Consider the following 21,774-nt stretch of genomic DNA (forward strand, 5'->3'; position numbering starts at 1 on the left):
CGACAGGAGCGCGCTCTCCCATTGGCATAGTGCATTCTTCACCAGATGTGCTACAGTAGTGCAACTGCATCAGTGCAGCTGTGCCGATATAGCGCTGTAGTGTAGACTTGCCCTAAAACTGGCAATGGCTGTGTGAGAAGATGAAGGTGTTAATTTGTGGCAGAAAGGGAAAACAGGGTGTTTAACTTAAAAACAACAACAAAAGATCAAGAAGCAAATATAACTAGGCAGACATATATGCCTATCAGCCTATCGCTTTGCTCATATGTTACATCCTGTCTTTGTTTTTTAAGCCTGTGTGCTCTTTGGGTCAGGATCTTCCCTTTTGTTTGAAAAATGCCTAGCAGATTTTGAGCACTACTGCAATACAAATAAATAACAGCAATAATAATTTAATAGCTACATTGTATTGATTATAAAATGTGTTGGCCTCATTCAAAAGTCCAGCTAAAAATCAAGCGTAATATCAAGTGGTGCTTTGCAGATTATCTGGGCCATTTTTCCATGATAGATGACCAAGTAACAAAAAGGGCTATTACTTTTAGTACCTTCAGATTTTCAATATATCCCATTAGTTATTTTTCTGCCCAACTCTGATTCTGTCTCTCCTTTTCTGCCTGTTCCTTGGTAGGAATTGTTTTTTTCTTCTCAATGCTCATTTTGATAGGCAATGGCATGCACATACCCCAGATCTCCATCTTACTGGATTTACTAATCTTGCCTTAATGTTCAGTTTCAGCCAGTCTTTATCTCCCTGTCCCCACCACCCAGCAGCTGCTATTATAATAACATCTCACTTAGATATGAGAATAAGAGTAGTTGTTCTGCATAAGACCCAGTTGCCACTCACTTCAATAGAGAGCAATCAGGCAATCAACACCTCTAGCAACCCCTAGTACAGGGACAGTCATTCCATCCTGGCTTGAAATACCATTTATGCAGAGACAAGGTGGGTGAGATAATATCTTTTTTGTTGGACCAGCTTCTCTTGGTAAGTGAGACAAGCTTTTGAGCTTACACAGAGGTCTTCTTCAGGTCTGCGTAAGCTCTAAAGCTTGTCTCTCTTACCAACAGAAGTTGGTCCAACAAAAGATATTACCTCACTCATATTGTCTCTCTAATACCCTGGAAACAACGTGGCTACCACACTGCATACATTTATGCAATCATTCTGAATCATGTTATTGTTTCTATTACTGTATTTCCCTGCATTCCAACAAACAAGTTATTATTAAATATTTAACAGATTACTGAATTTTATATTCTACTTGAAACTGTAATAAATTCCACAGACAAATTAGGTGAATTTTTATTGTATGTTTTACTTTGGATAAAGAAAAGGTTTTCCTTACTTTAAATTGCATCATGTATCCTGGCTGTATAATGAGCTCCCTGGAGGACAGGATATTGTGTGTGTTGTCCTTTTTTTTATTTGGCCAGTAGAGGTGAAATGAGGGGTTTCCACAGAATCCAGCAGTCCTGACTGCATTAGGGTAAAAACTCCAGTTTTCTTCATGGGAAGTGCCTTCTATTAACATGAGTTACATACAATTACTGGAATGTCTCAGTAAATATGTAGGCTTAGTATTGAATCCACAGAGTCATTATGTATAACATTTTAATGATATATGCTAAATAAGTAACCAAGAGTCTTAGTTAAAGTGTCAGCCCTAGTCAGATAGTTTAAATTGGTTTCAATACTAGTATTTTTTAAAAAATATGGCATAGTGGGAATTTCCAAATTCAGGCAGTTAGATGAAATAAACTGAACTGTCCTATAAATGTTTGGATTTAAAAAAAATCATAGTGAAATAAAAAAAAAATCCTTAAAACTAACATAATCAATAAAATATCGACCTTGTAATTGTTTATAAAAAGAAAACAATGTACAGTTGAAAAATAAATTAAAATGTGCATTTGAAAGACCTTCAGTTAACAATTATTTAGTTCAATAAAAAGGCTGACACAGGCTTCTTAAATCAGATGATAATAGGATGCTTGCTACATCCTCCCTTACCATCATCAAATGTATCTACTAGTTGACTGGGATTGATCTCAGCGCCTCCAACTAGTATGTCATCTAGTGCCCACTGAGCACGGTCAGAGCCTGAAACCACAATTCCATTGCTAATCACAAAAGGCTGCCACCAGCGCAGGCGAGTTGTATTGGTCAGAGCGTGTTCTGGGAGAAGTATGTAGTCATGTCTGACTGAGATGTATTTCTGATAATCCATCTCATGAAGCAAAATCCAAGATATGCCTATAATGAAAGGATTCAGGATTAGTAAAGCAACATGAGGTAGAAACTGTCTAAAGATTAATGGAAGGTAATAGAAAGTCGTAAGATAATATCTATGATCTTCTGATAGGAAAACCTTAACTCCTAATAATATTGCTACTCATGTGATTAGTCAATCTAAAGTCAATGGGATTATTTATGTGAGTATAAGTACCAGGATTGGTCTAGTTTCTTTTGAAAAAAAGACAATTTTATTTGAGGGGAAAACACAAAAGGTATAACTTTAATAACTGTAGATTATGGCTCTGACTAATTAACCCAAAAATATTTAAGTTAGATCTAATTCTGCACATTTCTCAAACATGAGGGTGTTTGAATATACACAAAAAGTTTGTTCAGATGCAACTAAAATGTTGACTTGCCTCCATCAATTGAATAATCTAACAGAACTCCCTCCTTCCTGCATGTTGGTCTGTGGCATGTTGTCATGTTTTCACTTCCAATTCTTCCCCAGTACTGTAGAAATCTGAAGGAAAAAATGTTGATCGTTAATCACAGAATACTGTGTATCCTAACAATATGAAAGATTTGTTGCCAAACACAGTTCAAGAGATTTGTTTTCTGCCAACAAATAGATTGAAAATGCTCAATTTACTAAAATGTTTTATTAAAGAAAAGTGAAGTTTAGTTAGGGCAAAATTTTCAAAAATAAGTGTCTGAATAAATCCTGCACAATATGCATCTGTAGGTGCAAATAGGCAATCGTGTGCACAAAAATATTTGTGTGTACAATTAAGCAGGGAAACCAGGGAACTGAATGAAAATAAGAAGTGACTTCAGCAAAACACAAGGAAGGGAGGTGAAGAGCTATATACAAAAATAAAAAAAATCAGCAGAATGAGTGAGACCTTATTTAAAGTGATAGACTGAGGTGGGCAGATGAAACTAATATGCATTGTCTCCTATATCTTATGGGCCATGTTTTAGCTGCCATAAATTGACAGAGCTTCTCCTACTTTAATGGAGCTAAAGTTCTGGACATACATGTGTACACAAGCTGCACATCTAATATATCTAGCTTGTGTATGTTAAACAAATAAGGTAAAACCTTTTTAGCTAGTGAACAAGAGGTTATATTGTCTTGCCACCGGACAACTAAATGTTATCACAATAAATAAACTGCTGAGAAATATGAACTGTTTAAAGCCAACCCCCCGCGAAACATTTTAAACATCCAATCCTGCAAGCATTTTAAGCACATTATTTTTTATATGTTCCCATATTTCAGTAGGACTACCTATCCAGGAAAAGCCAGTCATGTGTGTAAATGTTGCCAGGACTGGGCTCTTTGTTACCAATTACCACTGAGAATTGTTCCTTTAAATATCTGGCAAATCCAATGCTTTCCCATACTCCCCTGCTTTGGGGTGAGGAGAGACCTCAGGAGGAGGTTCCCTGGGCCATGTTGAAGTGTTAAATGCTTCATATTCACTTTACAGAAGCCTCATAATAGGCTTGAATTAGATGCTATGTACCACACCTTGATGCAAAGGAGTGAGTCTCTAGAGTTATTTTTGAATATTTGTCTTCCTTCAACACAATGCATACCCCTCCCAGCTACAACAATGTATGGGATTACATCCAGTTCCCCTGTAGTCCCGCATTACTAAACACAATTTGTATTTTTGAGGTAAACGACTTTGCTTGGCTATTTTAAAAAAACACTTTTTTAGTGCTTGTGAAATGTGCTGGTGATACACTCCTGGAGACCAAAATCTTCTGCAGGTGCTGTCCCCTCCCCCCCCAACCCCTTTAGTTCTGAGCCTTTTTGCTGAGACTAGCAACCCATGTGCTAACTAGTGCCAATTGTGGTGGTGAGGTTGTGATGTAGTTACCCGTCCACTAAAAACTATACGGAGACCACCAATTCCTCACTACTCTCCCACACCTTTGTCTGTAAATTGTCTATTTAGATTGTAAACTCGGTAGGCTAAGGACCTTCTCTTATATATCTACAAAGCAGCAAGCATACTGCGAGTGTTACACAAATAATATATTAACAACATAACTCATTTCATACAGTCAGTGAAAATTCCCCTATTGACCATAAAAATAAGAACTATTTGTCACTGCCTACCGGAGCTGACTCTACTCTGGTGGTGGCCCAGGCATAAAAAATCTCCATTACCTATTATCAATCCACTGAACTGTCTCATCTCCTGCTCTATTATTATTTAATGAAGCCCTTCATTACAACTTATTAGCTATGTCAAATTCTACTAGGTAACATGACATACTTGGCACCCCTCAAGTCCAGGTCTTGAGTGACAGCTTGCCTCACGGTATCACCTCCAAAATACAAAGCTGTATCCTCTGCTAGAATCCCACATTCAGTACAGGTGTTTCCACCTTCCAAGGACATCCATAAATCTGGTTTAATTTCTTCATTGTCAAAGCGCTCCTTTAGGAAAGTCTGCAGGAAGGAATGTGACATCTGAGGAACAACCATGAAGAGGCATCATACTCTTTAGCTTTTCTAATGAACCCAGCTGGAACTGACTTTCTAAGTATGTTTAAGAGAGACAAGTTGGGTGAGGTAATATCTTTTATTGGACCAACCTCTGTTGGTGAGAGAGACAAGTTTTCAAGCTACACAGAGCGCTTCTTCAGGTTCATGTAACTCAAAAGCTTGTCTCTTTCTCCAACAGAAGTTGGTCTAGTAAAAGATGTTAGCTCACCCACCTTGTCTCTCTTCAACATAGTTACAATAACACTGCAAACATAAGTTTGTTTAAAATACTCATGTAAACTGTAACATGTTTTTTGCCTTTTTTGTGTGTGAGTTAAGGGTCACCAGCCTTTTACAGACACAATAGCTTTGTGGGCACAAATAGGGTCATTTAGCTGTTCAAATGCCTGATATATGGGAGCAATTACTATTTGCAATTATTTGCTTTATGGTAATACCCAGACACACAACTAGGATCAGGGCTCCATTGTGCTAGATGCTGTACAAAGATACAGTGACACATGGTCCCAGCCTTGCAGAGCATATAAGCATGTAGTCAGATATCTAAAATGACATTGACTGTATCAGTGCACAATTGTGCTTGACATTATTACCACCTGCAACACTGAAGGAGGCCAGGTTGAGGCTCCACTGAGAGGGAAACTGAGCCCTAAATATTTAAAAATAGATATATACTGACCAGTGCTGTGCAGCTACTAAAATATATATATTCACAAACATTACTTTGAATAAAAGATTATTTATTTTGATGCAATTCTTGACCCTTTTTATATTTTTCCCACAAGTACTTGTACAAGTGATGTGCTGGCCACAAGAGAGAATGTGGAAAGTGAAAGTCTTGGACTACTTGTGAATATATGTTTATGTAATGGTTTGTGCCAGAGGTATTTGTACAAAGCCCAGTTGGGAATCTCTCTAAGTTCCATGTTCCTATTTATAAAAGTTTTAGTCAGTTAATCAGGAAGCTGAAATAATATCAGGGATGAAATCCTGGCCTCAGTGAAGTCAACGGCAGAACTCCCATTGACTTCCCCCTATATTAAATACCAGTCACACATCATCAATAAAAAATAACAAATACATGAAGACACAGATGAAGGAATTAGTTTACACGCAACCCTTAAATGATCTAAAGCTGCTCCTGTTTCTACATCCCACCATGTTAGCTGGGTGTGTTGCAAGAGTCACCCCTTCTGGCAGGATAACAAAAGTAATGGCCTGTAAAGCATCCATACCAATAATGCTCTGCAAGTAAATCTTTAAATTGAATATATGAAAAGTAAATGGCTTTAATCTTAGTGGAGAGGAGGGAAATTGATAATTTCCTATAAAGATGTGGTACTAATTTACATTTATGTAACTAGAACCTTAAAATACTACTACTATCACTAATAATAATTAATTATAATATTAATAATTCAAATAACACTTAAATTCAAATCTTGTGTAGTTTGCATTTCCTTTGGAAAAAATTGGTTCAACCAACATATCTCTTCTGTAGATTATGTACATACATTATCATGTATAAATATGGTTCAGAAAGGCTGAACAAGGTGAATACTGTAATTTTAATACAGTTTGGGAATTCTTAAAGTTTTTTCCTCAAAATATAAACTGTATTTTAAACTGGAGAAATGTACTAAAGTCCTAAAACTATATTTTTGCCTACACTGTACTCTTTTGCTGTATGTCTGTGCATGTTACACACCATCATCTCAAATCTAAATTTCTTCAGCCACACAAATACCATTCCACCTTTTGTTGCAGTAATTTATTAACCTGGGATGTAGAGTACAACTGTGGAAAATTAAAACTATATGAAACTTTATAAGTTACTTAAATTAATTTAATATGATCTGGAGTTCAGTGCCTTGTTTACTTGTATCTCCCTCTTTATTATAAAGATGAATTTTCTATACTTGGTCTTGGTAAATTTATTGGTATTTGCAACAGCAGTTGTGTCCAGGAACTACATCAGGTTTATTAGTATTGTATTTGAGAACTGTTTTGTTCATTTACACATTGCAATGTACTGCAATTGTTAAATAGCAGTTTTATGTTTTTTTTACTTCAGAAGGAAAATATAGTGTAATTATTGGTGTTAGTGATAAGGTGATATTTCTTTAGATACCAATACAGAAATGATATCTTTTTAAACAGATGATCCAGAGCTGTACAGTTCAGATCTGAATGTAGATTTGAGGATCTCCAAAGTCTGAGAGGCATCAAACCCAACGTTCCAGTTTGGGCGCATCTCTGTTTTTTTTAAAGCTCCACTGATTCAATTTCTCTGTAACAAACTTTTGCAGTACTACCAAATGCATTTAAGTTACCTTTAAAGTTTGGGTTAAGTAGCAGTTTGGACCAGAGTACCCGGGATCACAGATGCACTGTTTTTTCAGGCAGTCTCCATGGCCTCTACAGTTGTCCAAACAACCAGGTCCCAGATAGAAATTATCAATGGCCCATTGAATATCTGAGTACTTCTGATAGAACCTAAACCTCACTGGACTATACATACAAGAATGAAGAAAAACAGATAAAGATAAAAAGATAACTTTACACAAATGAAAAATGTACACTATATACATACGCTTATGAACAGCACTGCATGGGGTAACAAATCATAAGACACTTTAGTAACAGGAGATATGTTAATTAAAATGTTTCTATAGGGCATATTAGTCATTCCTCTAATTGACTCTGATCATTCCATTTTAACATGTTGTTATTTAAACTATACTAGATTATAAATAAATAAAATGCACATTTCTTGTTTTCAGTTTAAAGAAGTTTTATTTTCTTTTAAAACAGAAAGAGATGTTTCATCTGAACTCCAGTATAAATCTTCTGATTTAGGCCCTAATCCTGTGAGTAGCCCCACTAAACACAATGGGACTATTCATGGCATAGGATCAGGGTCTTTTAAAATGATGTCTAGCATTCTTCATAGAAATCCATTTTATGTCGTGTATAGGAGATCACATAGAATATGTGGGCTAGATCTGTGAGAGCCACTGTCAACAGGTGGCAGGAAAAAATATTGTACTCTAGTTTCTTCTGAGATGATTTAATTTTAAAAGGATTATTCAAATAATGCAATTAATAGATCCTAATGCTAGAAAAAATATATTGTTGCAATATGCACAGATAATTTGGGTAGCATTTTTCACTGTCTAAAATCAAAATTCCCCCTCTAATTCAGTTTGGGTTTCTGGAGAGATTGGAATATGCAGTACAGCTTTGGACTGCAGACAAGAAAGGATAATTTTGCAATTTGTTCAGACCATGAATCATTCTTAAGTTTGATAGACCCCCCCCCCCCGCAGGTGATTTTCATTATCACTCTATTGCCCTATGTTTATAGAAAGCCAAATCTCTTCTATCTTTCCTTTGAAGAGATGGAGCTGCCCTTTGAAAGTGTGGAAGTGCATCATCCTGCAAAACTGCATTAAGGAGAAGAGAGAAGCCACAAAGAAACATGAAATCTGATATGGCTCTCTTGTTTCTAGGGTGGCATGGGCTGGAGTGCTGCAAAAGCAGATTACTCAGTTGCTGGGAAGGAAGAATTTTGCAATGCTTTCCAGCAAACTCTTCTGGAGTGGAACTTTGAAGAGAACCTCTTCCAACCCTTTTTGTAAGAGAGAAAGTTGCTGTGATATGGGCATATTGAAAAAAAAAACAGGAAAAAAATGGGGAGGGGGGGAATTCTTGAACTTCAGAGGACACCCTAGGAAAAAAATGATGTCAGTAGGAACATAAATACCCAGTCATTCTGAAGAGTGGTTCAACCTTGAAAAGGGACTGTAAATGTTGCATCATAAGAGTCCATGTTCATGTTTACTCATTTTACAAGTAAATAAACTTCCCCCTTCAATTTCTAGCTCTGTAAACTCAACTAAGTATCTTAAACCAAAATTGTGCTCTTTTTGGCTCAGTGGGCCAAATTCTGCCCTTAGTTACAGCTGTGCATCTCTATTGCCTAAAAACATATGCAATAAGAATCTAGTTAAAAATTCCATTGGTATTGCACAAGTCAGAATAGAATCCAGCCCATTCTCATAGAGCAATGTTGACCCTGTATAGCGAACAGGAGCATAAATGAATAAACCCCTTTTTAAAATCAGTCAGCACTTAGGACTCCAAATAGACAAAGGGGCCCTAATTCAGCAAGATTCTTAAGCACATGCCTTACTTTAAGCATATGAATAGTTCCATTGACATTAATAGGACTACTCAGGTACTTAAAATTAGGTCTATGCTTACGTACCTTGCTGAACTGAGGCCATGGAGCAGATCTTTTGCATAAGGAAGTGCACATTGCCATGGTTTTCAGACTATTTAGTCCCCCTTTAATTCTGCACTGAACCCAAGGTAATGTGAGTAGTTGTTTCATACTTACTTGCCCACTAGGTTTTCAGGCAGTGAATAAGTTATCCTTTTCCATCCTTTTGTTGGAAAGAAGACAGAGGGCTGTGAAATACTCCCAGAGCATTTTGGATCTGCAGGTAAGCACTGAGGAACTAAATAGCTCCAACTCACACCAAAGTCAGTGGAATATTGCACATGGACTTGATTCTGTGCAATTTTTTCTGAAGTTTTACATCCAACAGAAATCTAATATAGATAAAAGCATATGTAAGTTGGTATTGTAACAGTTCTTACTATCAATAAAGAGCTGGAGGGATGATTACAGTTTAAAGATTTTTCAGCAAGAAAGTTGATTGGAGATTATGCTTTAAGTTACAGTAGTAACAGTTAGCAGCACTCGTATAGCACTTGTCATCCATAGATTTCATCATTAATCCCAATGTGCAAATAGGGAAACTGAATCCAAAATCCTACTACAAATCAATGGTCCCTGATCTCATGACTCCCAAGTCTGGTGCATTATCCACCAAATCATAGTACCTCCCACGCAAGCTGCACTCTTCCTATTACTATCCCACTACAGCAAAAGTTAAGATACCAATATTCCACAGGGGAATGTTTAATAAAAGGTGACATTTCCCTCTTAGTGAAAAGTCCTGTGCAAGGTCCCTCACATCACTTAACCCTCGTGAATGTTCTATGTGGGAAACATGGGCGGAGAAGCTGCAGAGGGCTCCTCAGCAACTTCTGTATGTTGGTAGAGCCTCTCTATGCTGGGTTCAGATAGTCTGGTATAGAGGAGGCCATATGGGGGCAGGTTTGACGTGAGTGCACTGGAACTGTACTTACAGTGATTCAGTAGCTCCAAATCCTCATTAAAAGGATGTGGAAGGAAAGTGGCTTTTTCAACCCGCATGCTGGAACAGTGACCACAAAGGAAGCATTGCTATATTCTAGCCCTGTAGCCTGTTGGTGGGCTCACCCAACCCCCAAGGAGCAAACAACATGAAACTCAATTACTCCGACTTTGTGTGGTGACAAGTGAATTATCTGATGTGTAAATTTTGGTTGGTTGTCACTTCACTAATCATAAATGACAAAACACACTTGGTGTATCTGTAACAAATCCCATAGCTGCATCATGTTCTCACACCTACACCATCGGAAACAGAACTCAGGATTATCTTTGTACCCTGTCAGTCACATTAACACTGACAGCCTGCTTGTAGATCACCACTGGAGGGTAACATAATAACAATACGTGAGCAGTGCCACTCCTTTCAGTAGGGGGAAGTGGTGCAGACATCCTGGTCTATGCAACACATATCAGGCTGTTTCCTGTAAATCTGTCCTGCTCTGAGGAAAACAGGCTGTTTTAGAATAATTACGCAGAATATTTAGATTATAAAGATTTTACCTTGAACTGCATAATCCAGCCTTCTGTAGGAGTTAGGTCATGGGTGACTGCATAAACTTCTCTGCCATCATGGCTACCGCAGATCATAACACCACCAGGAGAGTCACAGAACCTTTCAATTGCGCAATCATCATGGAACAGCCAATGTTCATTCACTTGAAAACAAATATGAAAGTCAATATTGTATAACCACAACATTACCTAAAGAAAACAGCAAACGGTGTTTACCACTAAAGATGAGCAATGGATTAAATCTTTAACTCTATACAACTATTTAGTATTGTTCTTTGAAAAATTCCAGAGTACTTTAGTATCCACCATTCCCATATGTCTATACTTAACATTCAGAACAGCCCATGCAATTCTCTGACCATAAACCTGTTCACATAATTTTCAATGCATAAGAATTAAGGACTTGAGAATTGCTCATAATGTTTTGCAATTATGTGGCATACATACCATTGCTGTCTTATTATATAATAATACTGTACTAAATAATATTCTCTTCTTAAAACAAAGTGAAGATCCTGCAATTGACTCTGTGTGAGCAAACCCCGGTAAGTTGAATGGAGATCTGTGAATGCAGAAGTCTGCAAATGTGGAGTCAATTGAAGAATCAGAGCACGTGTGACCAAAGCAATACCACAGTATCTTCAACTAATTAGTCCCACTAGCATGCGCAAATATTTCCTTATTTATATTTTACTAGCTGTAACTCAACAACTTAATCCCCTGGGTAACTATTTTAAAAATCGTTGCTAGCAAATGTCTGCAAAATAGGAAACAAATACTCAATGTAGGAAATCCTTTTAGAATAATGTGGCATTCAGTCAAATAATATTTGTTCCTGGAAACAATAACAGAAAATTCTGCTGTGCTACATGGTACAGAAATAAGAAAAAAAAATCTAGACAATTCTTTTTCTTTGCAGAGAAATGTCTCATAAGTGATTTCACTAGTAAGAAACCATTTTGTATAAAATATTGGTTATTTGAAAAACTGACTGCAAGATTTCTTTAAAAATTGTATTTCCTTTCCCCCCATATTTACTTCCCCTTTCCCTCCATGCACAGTTTGTAGATTTAAAAGCAGTTTGTTACATGTTGTTGGTTAAAAAAAAGAACAGTAAAGGGACTGGCTCTGACATCCATTGTGGTGAGACCAACAAGATCAGATTTAGAAGTAGCTGTACTGACTTCCTGCTCTTTGGCTCTGATCGATATCAAACTTTTACCTGTCGTTTTGTCTTCTGTAAACATGTCAAAAGCGATCCTCCCAATGGGTCCTGCATCTGCAGGAGAGCGTTCGTGTTGTGGGAGTGGAGCACTGCTAAAAGTGTCTAACATCACTGTCCTCTGATCAGCAGAGCCAGATATCAGCACATTGTCAATAGCCCAGTCATTCTGATCTAAGCCGTCATGTTTAGGTTGCCACCAGCGGAAACGGGTTCCGAGAGCTTTGGCCTCATGAGGAAGGAGAATGTTCACAAAGCTAAAATGTAATAATGGAGATAAGTCATGTGACAGCCACATCTCAATCTCTTGAATTTTGAAAAGAAAAAACGAAGTTTTAAATAAGCAGCTGAACGGGGCTTTTAACAACACTGGGCCAGATTCTTTGACCAAGTCCATCCTATTTGCCCTAGGATGCAAAGGGGTGGAATCTAACCCTAGCTCTCCCCACTGTAGTAGACTCTTCAATGGACACAGAGCCTTTAAGACTGGTTCCTATTTCATTGTCCCAGCAGCATCTGACACAGGCGGTGTATTATGAGTGGAGAGGGACAGGGAGGAAGAGTAGCCAGAGTATGGTGTGTACTGGGTATGCTTAAGTGGACAATCCCTTTAGGGAACACTGCCAGTGATGCAGGTTTAGCGTAGCCCCATAGCTGCTCTAACTTGCTCCAGAGACAGGCAGAGAATCAGGGAGCCATAACCATTTCAAGAAATTATATGCTGAAGTGGAATCAAGATATTAATTTGATATTAACGTGAATCAAGATGTTTATTTTCAAAGCTGGAGACACTGATCATATAACAATGTTTTATTGCAATTACCTTATTTCCTTTATAGCAAATGACTAATGCAGACATGGGTTAAAATGGCACTGATTCCTTGTAGTATTAGGAAGTAATTCATCAGTGCACAGAGGGCCAGTCCAAGGCCCGTGCATCACTTAAGTCCCACTTCAGCATTAAAATAAGACTTAAATGTGGCAGAGACCTTCTGTTTAGACAACAGATCTGCTTTGTGCTTTAGCAAATCAGAAATCAGATGATAAATAAATCTATGTTAAAAATAGTATGGTCTTTTATAAATCAAATTAACTCTTCTGACTAGCTATAGTTTTACTTTAACATTTACTGCTGAATAATGGTCAACCATGCACCAGTATAACTGGCTGTCACAGACTCGATCTGATTAAACTGATGGTATACTGCTCTAATGTTTGAAGCCCCATCCTGCCAACACTTACACACATGCTTAACTGTAAGCACGCAAGTTAATCAGGTATATAAATGTTTGCAAGATTATTTACACACAGCAATAGTAGCAATCAGGACAGATTTTTTATGAAAAATCCCAAAGAACCAATTAGTAGAAGTATATATTTACAAACCCGGGTTTGCTGAACTGGTCATAGAAAATTTCCATTAAGAGGTTCCAAGTAATGCCACCATTCACGGAGTACTCCAGGAGAACTCCTTGGTTCCGATTGTTAGGAGTTATCAGACATCCATACATGAAATAAAACTGGATGAATTCTGCATTAGTCAGGTTTAAATCCACTGTCACTAATAAACGGCTGCATCCCTAAAAAAAGAAAAGAAAACATATTTTTGTTGGTGTGGCTGTTCAGTTAAGACAATCACCAAGGCTCTGATGCTTTCAGTGAATATATTCCTGAAAAATACATTTAATTATTTCATTACTCAGTTGTTTTATGGGAATTAAGTGGTATTTTAAAAGGCCAATCCTCTTAATGGAAAGGCTTCATAAGACTGAACCAATAATCTCAGAATCATAGGACCACAGAAATGTAATACTGGAAGGGACCTCGATAGGACATCCACTCCCCTGCACTGAGGCACGACTAAGACCTTGGCTACACTACAGGGGAAATTCGATCTAAGCTATGCAATTTGAATTACGTGAATAGCGTAACTCAAATTGACTTAGCTTAGATCTACTTAGATCTACTTACCGCGGGGTCCACACTATGCGATGTCGACTCCTCCTACTTTTCTCAATCTGGTCGAGTACAGGAGTCGACCGGAGAGCGATCTGTGGTCAATTTAGCGGGTGAAGACCCGCTAAATCGATCGCTGATGCATTGATCACTGTTCGTTGATCCCCCGGTAAGTGTAGACAAGTCCCAAGTATTATCTAGACCATCTCTGACAGGTGTTTGTCTAACCTGTTCTAACCTGTGGATGAAGATTCCACAGCCTTCCTAGGTAATTTGTTCCAGTGCTTAATTACCCTTATAGTTACTGAGTTTTTCCTTACATTTAATCTAAATCTCTCTTGCTGCAATTTAAGTCCAATACTTCTTGTCTTGTCCTCAGGGGATAAGGAGAACAATTTATCACCCTCCTCTTTATAACAATATTTTATGTGCTTGAAAACTGTTATCATGTCCCCACTCAGTCTTCTCTTCTCCAGACTAAACAAATCCAATTTTTTCAATCTTCCCCTCATAGATCATGTTTTCCTGACCTTTAATCATTTTTGTTGCTCTCCTATGTACTTTCTCCAATTTTTCTCTCTTTTAAAATGTAAATGATTATTTACAATTTAACAATTTTGCCAGAAGAATGGAACATACTATATCCTTTTTTTAAAATCACAAGTGTCATATGTAAGATTTTTTTTAACTTGTGAAGGAGATCTGATTTTATGTACATATACACGGAGCAAAATTTCCAAAAATGGGATCTAATTTTGCACCTGCAGCTTTGCATGTCTAACTACCTGAATTGCAGGCTGCAAAGGTTGTTAGAAGCCATCTCTCTATTACTTATTCCCACAACTGATTGTGGCTGAAAAATTTCAGGCAAGAAAATTAGAGACCAGTTTGAGGCTCTTAGAAAATTAGGACCATAATGTCATTCATTGCTCTTTTAAAACAAAAATGGTTTTGCTTTAGATCAGTAATTCTTAATTAATTAATATTTGTCAAAGCTCTATGGACATGAAAAGGGCTAGACTACATAGTGATAAATAGGCTAATTCTACCTTGTGAAAAGCTTTAAAATATTACAAGTCTACAATTCAATTTGAAGTCCCATGTAACACCTCAATAATTAATGCTAAAACAGAATAATTAATGACCTGATCTGCAAACATAATTTCAATTAATTTCCATCTTGAAAGATGTGGATTTACTGTCATAAATTGCTATCTATATTTATATGTTTGCAATATTCAGGATCCACTGTATCTTTCTTTTCTTAAATCTAGATTATAAAAATCCTTATCCCCATCTTTTCAACACTGGCTGGAATAAAACACTTCAATTAACATGAAAGTCAACAGTCTGGTGTGTGTAGACCCTCAGGAGATGGAACAATTTTAATAGATTATTTTTACACCTTCTGTAATACAAACTGTGTTTTATGAATCACTCAGGCTGCCCAGTGCATTCATGTGGTGTCAACTAACTCTTAATGGGAAAAAGCAGTGAAAAGTTACTGCTTTCAGTTTTTAGACAATAAGATAGGTCTGGGACTCAGTTCTAAATATACATTAAATAGCCCCCCAAACAAGTATTTTTCGACTTTTTAAAGCAGTATTAATATGTACATGCAGTCTAGATAGCAGCAGCACCAGACCCTGTAGAAATATTCTTGCCAGAAGTACAAATAATCTGTATGAGCAGGCCATTGATGAATGAGTGGATATAAACACTTCAATAACATGGACTGTGCCTTGGTCTATAGGCTCAATTCTGGGGGCCCCCTCTATGGCTTGTTTTGGAGAGCCTGCACATTGACCTTTCCTTGGCTGCTGGAGATGGGATGAGCTGAAAGAGATGTATCCAGTTCTCTGTAGTGTTTCTGGCAGGCACCAGTGCGGAGTCTGCCAGAACTTGACCCCCATCAGGAAAGTAAATATACGTTTTCCATTTATTTCTAATACCTTTTTTAGGTTACTTATTTATTCAGTTTTCTAAATCAATCACATTGAAGAGTTAACCACAGAGTTAAACACCAACCCCGCTGAAATGAAGCGCCATTCCAGATGCCACAGCTCCACAGACTGTGCTCAGTTTCCCTCCATTTACTGTTAGCCAGTTCTGATTAGATGGAGCTCGATTGAAGTTGTCCTTAAGTTGTGTTGGAAGGGATGCCTCTGGCTCATCACAGTAGAGCCCACCCCAGTGTTCATCACAGCTGCAAAGGAAAACAAACACAGAGTAAACTCATTTGGAAACATTTTCTACACCAAGACTTAAAATCATTTTATTCCAGCCCAGGGGAGCAAGAGGCCATTTGTCTCACCTACAAGCACATGCTTGGAGGAGTCGCCCTGCTGCCTCCTTCTGAAGCTGTTACTGTTTAACAGGATATGTTAATTGTGTAAAGACCTGCATGTGCACGGTTTTAATTCAAGCTGATAATACACCAGGTACATAAGACATGTCTAACACCGAGCTTTATCATTAAAAGAAATGGTATTTTGGTAGACAAATCTAATCAAGATAATATGTCAAGCCTAAGCAAATAAGTTTAAGCATCTTTTGGTGCTAGAACTGTATATCATTTTCTAGTCAGATTTACAGAGGACAGATACTTTTACTGTAGCTTGTTTCACAATCCTAGGTTCTTGCTAATCTGTAACACCTTTCCACAATATAGCTTTCAGTCAGTGTTTCAAAAATGTAGACAAACATAAAGACATAGCCTGATATTATATAAACATACCTCAACAGAGAGATGTACTTTGGTTCTTTAGTGCCTTAAGCAGGGAGGCAGATACTGTACAGAAAATGTCTATGTTGCACTTGGCTCAGTGGATTTTCCTTCTAATGAACATGGTAAAATCATTCAGCTAGGAGCAATTTCTGCTGCCATTTGTGGCTGAAAAGAGTCCCAAATTCAGCAGAATGGGCATTGTTCTGCTGCCAGGGGGAAGAATTTTGGAAGCCTGTGAAGCTGTGTGTCTAGCTCTTTGGGGCTTGATGTGGACTGTCACACAAGAAGTTTTTTGGGGAAGGGACAGCAGGGTTCCATTGGAAGCTGCCAGCATGTAGCTTGGCATTAGATCATTGAGCCTACACCAGTCCTGAGGCTGAAGTAGCTGCAAACTGGCTTGGTGAAGAGATATCCAGCATCCAGTCAGTTGCTAGGGCTGAGTGCAAGGAACAGGATTTGGGGCATAGTGAACTGAAGTGAAAGCCCCATGTAATTCCAGGGATAATCTTTGTCCCTTTGTTCAGGGGAGTCCAGGAACTGCTCTCTGTGCACTCCTGAGGATGCAAATCATCCCAAAGCGACTGTGCCCCACCCAGGCAATGGCTCATGTACATATTTAAGTGCTGAGAGGGAAGTAAATGACATCAACCTAGAGCAGGGATCGACAACCTTTGGTATGCGGCCCGCCAGGGTAAGCACCCTGGCGGGCCAGGCCGGTTTGTTTACTTGCCGCATCCGCAGGTTTGGCCAATCACGGCTCCCACTGGCCGTGGTTCGCCGCTCCAGGCCAATGGGGGTGGCGGGAAGTGGCAGCCAGCACATCCCTCGTCCTGCACTGCTTCCCGCAGCCCCCATTGGCCTGGAGCAGCAAACTGCGGCCAGTGGGAGCCGCGTGCCAAAGGTTGCCGATCCCTGACCTAGAGGATAGAACAGCTTGTACACTGCCTTTGGGCACCAGGGAGCTGGTGGAAGGATTAGCACCATCTCTGTCTAAATTCTCCTTGGTGCAGTCCCAAACCACATTGTCATCAGCATGGCCCTGTATCTCTAAGGAAAATCTGACCCGCAGGAAGTCAGAGGGGATTCACTCACATACTCCAAATTCCCACCTATCCTCCTCTTAGAATTTTATTTCCCCAAGTGATGCTGGTGCCTCTCTCTGTTTCAAAGAAGAAATTCTGCTTTTCTTTAAAAATAATACCTCTTCCAAGCAATTTCCTTGAAATCACACACTAAAATGGGAATGAAAAATCTACATCACTACTTGCCAGAGGGAAACAGCTATACTTACACACAGTTCCCTTGTGTGCACCTCCCATGGCCACTGCACATATCTATACAGCCATCCCCAATGTAGACATTGTCTATAGCCCATGTTTGCTGCTTGTCAAATGGAGCAGGCTGGTGCCAGCGGAAACGAGTTGCTTGAGACCTTTGGGAAAGAAAAAAAATACAAACGTAACTCTTCCGGCTGTGCTAAACCCTGTTTTGATTAAAAGGAAATACAACTGTGTATGTTCACCCAAACCTGGACCATATTTATAAAGATGATTTATTTACTAACTGAACAAACAAGGGCTGGCTCAAGTGAATTACCGGGCCACTTAATAAGGCCCTCTGCTTGTAAGGCCAAATGTTCACTATGCAGCTTCTCTTCCCACCCTTGCAAAGCTGCTCTGCTGTGCCTGGAGGACAAAGGGAGTTAGTCCCAAGGAAACCATGAGATGATACAGGTCATCATAATGAGCAATGGTCTCATGACAGCCGCTGTCAAGTTTTTGTGTGCATTACGGCAGAGGGGAGATTTAAGGAGGGATCTGAAGGAGAATAATGTGGAGGATGTTTACAAGGAGCTCATCCCATGCATAAGGGGCAGCATGACATAAAGTATGAAGATGCTTGCTGAAAAATTTTAAAATGGACAGTCAAGACTGGCATCATTAGTGGAATAAAGGTGGGGGTCAACGTATCAAGAGCATCTTAGAGACAAAAGGTCCTTAAAAATGAAGACAAGTAGTTTGAGTTTAATTCAGTGCAGAAAGGGGAGAAAATGGAGGTATGACATGGCCGAAGGGATATGCAAAGAATTTCACACTGAAACTGTAATCAGTTCCTGGTGGAGTGGGGTCCTGTATGCTGTAGGTTTAGCAGCATTGTCTGAACTGTCCAAACCAAAATGCCAAATACAATCTTGACTTTGAGAGAAGTCTGGATCTAGATGCACATCAAGAGGAAAATTGTGGACCCACTGAAGGCAATGAGAGTTTTGCCATTGACCTTAATGGGGCTAGGATTTCATCCTTAGTTAGGCACAGCCTGCTTGAAAGTAATCTGAACACAATATGCATGCTAAAAAATAAAGACATTTTTTGTGATTTCTCATCAGTGTAGTTTCCAGTCTGATTTAGTATATGTTTTGCTGTACTTAGACAGTAGATGGCAGCATCAAACTACATGCTGCTTTATTCTGAGCACAAAAATAAACCACCTATTAACAAGTAACAGAAGAAGATTTGTGCAGAAGAAAAACAACTCTTTTTTTTGGCTGGGTCAGTGATGGATATCAGTTTTATCCTAACTTTTTAAAGAAAGTAATTAAACATTTTACTGGGAACTGGTACTGGTAATTTCCCAGTTCAAAAATTAAACAAATTTAGTTTCAGAGTTTCTGAATTCACCAATATCAGTCTGGAGATTGTAGAGGATGAGCTCAATGTGGAGTTATCAAGGTCTCACGAATCGTAATCAATAGACTCTTGAAATCATCCACAATTTCAGAAAATTAAGTCTATTCTGTTTCCAATCTATAGTTCTGTCTGATATTCACTAAATCTAAGATAAAGGCTGTTTTATTTCCCGACTCTTCCATTTTTCAGTATAATCCCTTATCTATGAAGAAATGCATTGTTTACACATGCAAGAAAATGTTTTATTTTTCTGAATCTCTACTATTTAAACTTTTTTATGTTAGTTATTTAATAACTTGTTGTAACATATGTGGTGGAACTGGAAAGGAATTAGATAATCCAAAATAACAGTTACTCTCTCATGAGTAAAATCACAACATTCAGAGGTTTTAACTACTGCGATGATCTGTAATTTAGACCCAACATGGGCTTTCTCAGAGAAAGCTCACAGACTAGCTCACCCATGTAGAATGTTTGAGTTTCTTCTTCTTTTTTTTAATCATGAGGAAGATCTTGTGAAAAAAACACAAACCCTGAGTCTCAGGTTTGGCAACTTCTATGACTTTTTATGGAATCTAGCAAATCAATGGTTCCTCTGGGAGAACCTTTATATTCTGATTTATATTTTAAAATAAAATCTGAGACATAAGAAATAACTATTCACAGTCTCATCTAGGCCACAAGTTATGTAGCACTCTGGAGTACATAAACCCCAGAAGGCCACGTATGGATACTGTTCTCTAGGCCAAATTATTGGATAGACTGACTGGCAAGTTGCATAAAATGCCCACAAAAATGAGCTATTAAACCACGGAGAGGAGCAAATAAGCTCAAAGAACAGAGTGCCTTTGTAAATGAGATGCCTCCCCCTCCTAGCAGTACTAGTTCCTATTCTAAATCCCAGACCCTCTTCCTGCTGGGATCCTAGGGCTGTAGTAACCCTTCTCTCACCCAACCCTTGTCTTAAATAATAAAGATAACTTTGTGGTGTGTGATTGTGGTGGGAGGTCTCCTACCACTGACTGTAGCATACGGCAAGAGGCAAAGCTATTGGTCTAAGCGGAGCAATGGTAGCTGTGGGGTCAGTCAAAGAGAGTCTGACTTAATCCTAGGATTCTTGGAGGTTCCTTTCAGATCCAGATTAAATTGGGTTAGAATGTCCATGGAACCCATTATCTTGATTCAACCCCAGAGAACTCCTTTCTCACAAAAAGTGTGAACTTTAAACATTTAACAATGTGACCAATTGATTATGCAAAATATATATGTAAAGCAATACAAAAGGGTAGCCAGACTAGCTGAGGCCAACAGACAGTGAGATATACAAATAACATTGCCTTATGAATATACTTAAAAGGACTGGATGCCTCACTTGTTTAATAATGGGACATGGAGTTTTTCAGTAGTAGTTTGCTAGTTCTAATCCAGGTTAGGGTAATAGAAAATAATGTAATTCCTAGTAAACAGAGGTCCATGTGACAGAAACCACAACTGGCACTATGCCGATCTTCACGGCAATCTTATCAGAGTAAAAATGAAATACAATTGGAGTCTAAACTACCCTCTTGCCCCTAGCTGGGCCTTTCAAGTCAAAGTTGAGGTATGTTGGCAGGGCATTATGGGGAAACTGGTTCTGACAATGCCCTGCTGTACCTTTTTTGTGAACAGATAGAGAACTTCTGTCTCTAGCATTGTCAGTACAGAACATCTTCTTTCACACACAAAATTCAACCCCAAAGTGAAAACAAGTTTTTTTTTTTAAAAGAATGTACTAAAAGGAAGTGAAGGTGATAATGGGACTTTTTTAAAACAATGAACAATATGTGAAAGAAGAGTCATATGTGACAAGTAAAACAGAAAAACAAGAAGCATCAAAATATTACTTAAAAATATAAATTTGCAGCCAATAACAGCAAGTACAGGAAGCAGGTGGGGATTTAGACAATAGAATTAACCAAGAACCTCCAAAACCACTGACGGTAGCATAGAGCTACACAGTGTAATGACGGTAACCATAACACTGCAATTCTTATCAAAGTCCAAACTGAGAGAGGCTCTTCTTAAATCATAGGTATATTTAATCTACTAAAGACCACATTATGCCTAGCTGCCCGCTGGGTGCACTAAGGGGCACAAGTAGCCTCCTCCTCTCTTGCATCCCACAAACTGGGGATAAGTGCATTTGCTGTGCTTTCCAGAGCATAGGAATTACTTCAATCTAGCACCTTTTGGGGCACAAGATACCCCAGAGAGGATGGGGAGAGGTCAGGGCCAGGGCTCCACTGCACCCTCAACACTGGCCAGTGGAGGTGTCAGGGCCTGCAGGGGATGAGGGTGGGGGGCGGGAAGAGTAGTGCAACACACACCAAAGGGATGTAACCAAGGGCATGTTCCCATGAGGGCCAAAGGACAGAGTGATTCTGCCTATTGCTGCATATCTGCGTATTGCTCTCTCCTCTCAAATTGGACCTCTGCCATGCTCGCACTAAAGGGACAAATGGATGGATACTGTAGAGAGGATAGATGTGTGAGAGTCAATTGTCTTTTGTCTGCTCCCATCAATCCTGGCTATTTAAAATATGCTAAGCAGGAAACCTAACCTCCCCATTTCT

General features: G+C 38.7%; 1 protein-coding gene across 2 annotated transcripts in view; it reads right to left on the reverse strand.

The window, feature by feature from the left end:
- RELN (reelin) overlaps positions 1-21,774 on the reverse strand; it is a 438,814-nt gene that overhangs the window by 21,944 nt on the left and 395,096 nt on the right. For both annotated transcript variants that reach the window (XM_034766139.1, XM_034766147.1), the window contains exons 47-57: positions 17,767-17,907; positions 15,776-15,953; positions 13,178-13,371; positions 11,792-12,048; positions 10,558-10,712; positions 9,172-9,386; positions 7,103-7,280; positions 4,537-4,712; positions 2,662-2,765; positions 2,018-2,260; positions 1,353-1,528 (exon numbers count right to left, since the gene is read on the reverse strand). In XM_034766139.1, coding sequence (XP_034622030.1) covers positions 1,353-1,528; positions 2,018-2,260; positions 2,662-2,765; positions 4,537-4,712; positions 7,103-7,280; positions 9,172-9,386; positions 10,558-10,712; positions 11,792-12,048; positions 13,178-13,371; positions 15,776-15,953; positions 17,767-17,907 — 2,017 coding nt within the window. The remainder of the gene's footprint in view (positions 1-1,352; positions 1,529-2,017; positions 2,261-2,661; positions 2,766-4,536; positions 4,713-7,102; positions 7,281-9,171; positions 9,387-10,557; positions 10,713-11,791; positions 12,049-13,177; positions 13,372-15,775; positions 15,954-17,766; positions 17,908-21,774) is intronic.

This window comes from Trachemys scripta, chromosome 1, assembly GCF_013100865.1.
Source record: "Trachemys scripta elegans isolate TJP31775 chromosome 1, CAS_Tse_1.0, whole genome shotgun sequence".
NCBI lineage: Eukaryota > Metazoa > Chordata > Testudines > Emydidae > Trachemys > Trachemys scripta.